Source organism: Sprattus sprattus (assembly GCF_963457725.1).
Source record: "Sprattus sprattus genome assembly, chromosome: 16".
Taxonomy (NCBI): domain Eukaryota; kingdom Metazoa; phylum Chordata; class Actinopteri; order Clupeiformes; family Clupeidae; genus Sprattus; species Sprattus sprattus.
The window spans coordinates 15,846,084-15,848,691 of NC_137914.1; the positions used below are offsets into that span (position 1 = coordinate 15,846,084).

General features: G+C 48.6%; 1 protein-coding gene across 1 annotated transcript in view; it reads left to right on the forward strand.

Annotated features, from left to right (window-relative positions):
- Positions 1–2,218, forward strand: part of cables2b (Cdk5 and Abl enzyme substrate 2b) — a gene marked incomplete at its 3' end in the record, with an annotated part of 22,445 nt that extends 20,227 nt beyond the window's left edge. Inside the window, exons 7-8 of the mRNA XM_080853811.1 lie at positions 363–560; positions 2,081–2,218. Coding sequence (XP_080709937.1) covers positions 363–560; positions 2,081–2,218 — 336 coding nt within the window. The remainder of the gene's footprint in view (positions 1–362; positions 561–2,080) is intronic.
- Between the last annotated feature and the right edge of the window lie 390 nt (positions 2,219–2,608).

Genomic DNA, 2,608 nt, shown 5'->3' on the forward strand with positions numbered 1-2,608 from the left:
CTCCTCCTCACATCAGGCTGTGCAGTTAGCTCCAAACCCAGCTATGACCTTAGGCAAACTCTCCTTGGGATAGACTTCTAATCTTGACCAGTCACAAAAATTATTGAAACTATCCAGATGATGTCTGTGGGGGGAAATAGGTTTGCTTGCTATCAGTGCATTGGATTGTTCTGTAGCAGTCTTCTGCTAAAGTCAACACAGCTGATTATCTGAAATTCCTCTCACTGTGCGTGTGGGTGTTCGTGTGTGTCCATGCGCGTGTGTTTGTGTGCATGGGTGCGTGTGTGCGTGCGTGCGTGTGTGCGTGCGTGCATGCGTGCGTGTGTGTGTGTGTGTGTGTGTGTGTGTGTGTCAGCCTGAAGAGGGAGATGCGCACCATGGGAGAGGAGAGTAACCTACAGCCGGTGACGGTGGCCATGGCCTTTGTGTACTTCGAGAAGATGGTGCTGCAGGGGCGCCTCAACAAGCAGAACCGCAAGCTGGTGGCCGCCACCTGTGTGCTCCTGGCCGCCAAGATCAGCAGTGACCTCCGCAAGCAGGAGGTCAAACACCTCATCGATGTGAGTCCCACCCCTGTGCAGTGCTGGGCAGGGGGCCTGAAACATGCCAGCTAGTACAGGTTTTTGATCCTTAGACTAGAGAAATTGAGTTTTAGGGAGCCTTTGTGTGTGTCTATACATGCCATTCAACTGAGAGTATTTTTGTCACCAAAGACAAAATATTCAGTCTGTTTATCGAGTGTTATTTTTAGGCGTCTTCATTTTCCGACGGGAGCCTCATGGGACATTTTCTCAGACACACATCAGAATGTCTGCTCTCCGACGCATCATTTTTGAGTCATTTCTTCTCATTCCCAGAGATTAGACGGAGTAGTAGAGACGGGGGAAATCTCCCGAGAGACACGTGATCTCGTGTCTGTGGAGACAAACATCCCAGCTGCTGTTTCCAGTCATAGGGAATTGCCATAAATTAGATTATACCGGCTAGACAAAATAGGTGCAGCTGTGCGCTGCTTAGCCAGACCACAGATATTCACTGTGGGGCTTTTGAATGCAAACCATCCTAGTGAAGGCCACTGTGGTTAATGGCTTCTACTCAGGCTTCATTCCCCATATTGAGCTCTTGTCTGCCCATGCATCAGCGCTGACCCCTTGCACCCCTTGCGACACCTGCAGCATATCATCAGCGCGCTGACTCAGCAGTTTTGCAGCGCAGAACGCAGCCTCTGGGCTTGTCATGTTGTGACAGCGGTAGTGCATGATGTGAGCGACAGGGAGAAAGGGAGGGAGAGATGGAGAAGATGAGAGAACGGGAGGGAGGGAGAAAGGGAGGTAAAGAGAGATGGGGGAGAGAGAGAGAAAGGGAGGGAGGGAGGGATAGGGAGGGAAAGCAAGAGGGAGAGAGAGAGAGAGAGAGCAGAAGAGCAAAGCCAGGCTCAAGTTTCTGTTTAGTGTTTCTGTCTATTCATATGCTGACCACACTGCCTGTCCTCAGCCTGACTTATTTGTTGTGTCTAATTTCCTTACGCACACCGACTATACACACACACACACACACACACACACACACTCACAAACACAGACACCACGAATGCTCACATCTTATCTGCAAGCCTCATATTCCCTTACGGACCCCCCATCATACTAGGTCAGCCAACCTGCTCAAGGTGTAATTAGTGGTGTTGGCTTACAGGGCACCAGGTCTTCAATTTCTGTTCGTCTGAACTCCCCTCTGTTGGGATTTAGAATTTTTGCATACTCTGACACAGCATGATGCTCTCTAAGCTTTCCAACACTGATAAGCAGAATCAAATGTGTTTGGCTCGGATGAATTTGAATAATTCAGGTTTTACAGAGGGACAGTATGCTATATTAATTTATGATAATGAATATTGTGTGTATTTATGATAATGAATATTGTAAGAAGATGTGTGTGATGTCTAATGTGAGGAAGGACTTTGCTCACCACCTCAATCTTTTACATCTCACTTTGTGCTTCACTAACAGGAACCTTTAATCAGGAACCATTAGCTCTCATTGTTTGTTTCTTAGTTCTTCTTTCCTTTGTTTCCCACCTGCAGAAACTGGAGGAGCGGTTCCGCATAGGCCGGCGCGAGCTGATCTCGTTCGAGTTCTCCGCGCTGGTGGCACTGGAGATGGCGCTCTACCTGCCCGAGAGCAAGGTCATGCCCCACTACCGCCGGCTGGTACAGCAGTAGCAGTCCTGAGCAGCGAGTCTGGGAGTCTGTGTGTGGGGGGTGCTCTCTCATACCTGTGGGCAAACGGCTTCAGCGGCGGCAGGAGCAATGTCTCAAATGCACTACACCCCCTGCTGGATGAAATTATAACACCCTGTAAAACATAAGACAGAGCTCACTTTCAGCATCAGGAGACAAGGCTCTATGTGCAAACTGTGTGTGTGTGTGTGTGTGTGTGTGTGTGTGTGTGTGTGTGTGTGTGTGTATTAAAGAGACTGAGAGACACTGTGAGACCAATAGCAACACAACACAATTATTTTATAAGTAATTCCAGTTGTTACTGGTTTGTTGAAAAACAGAGAACATAGTGTGTGATAGAGAGAGGGTGCTGTGTGTAGCAGTGAGACCAGT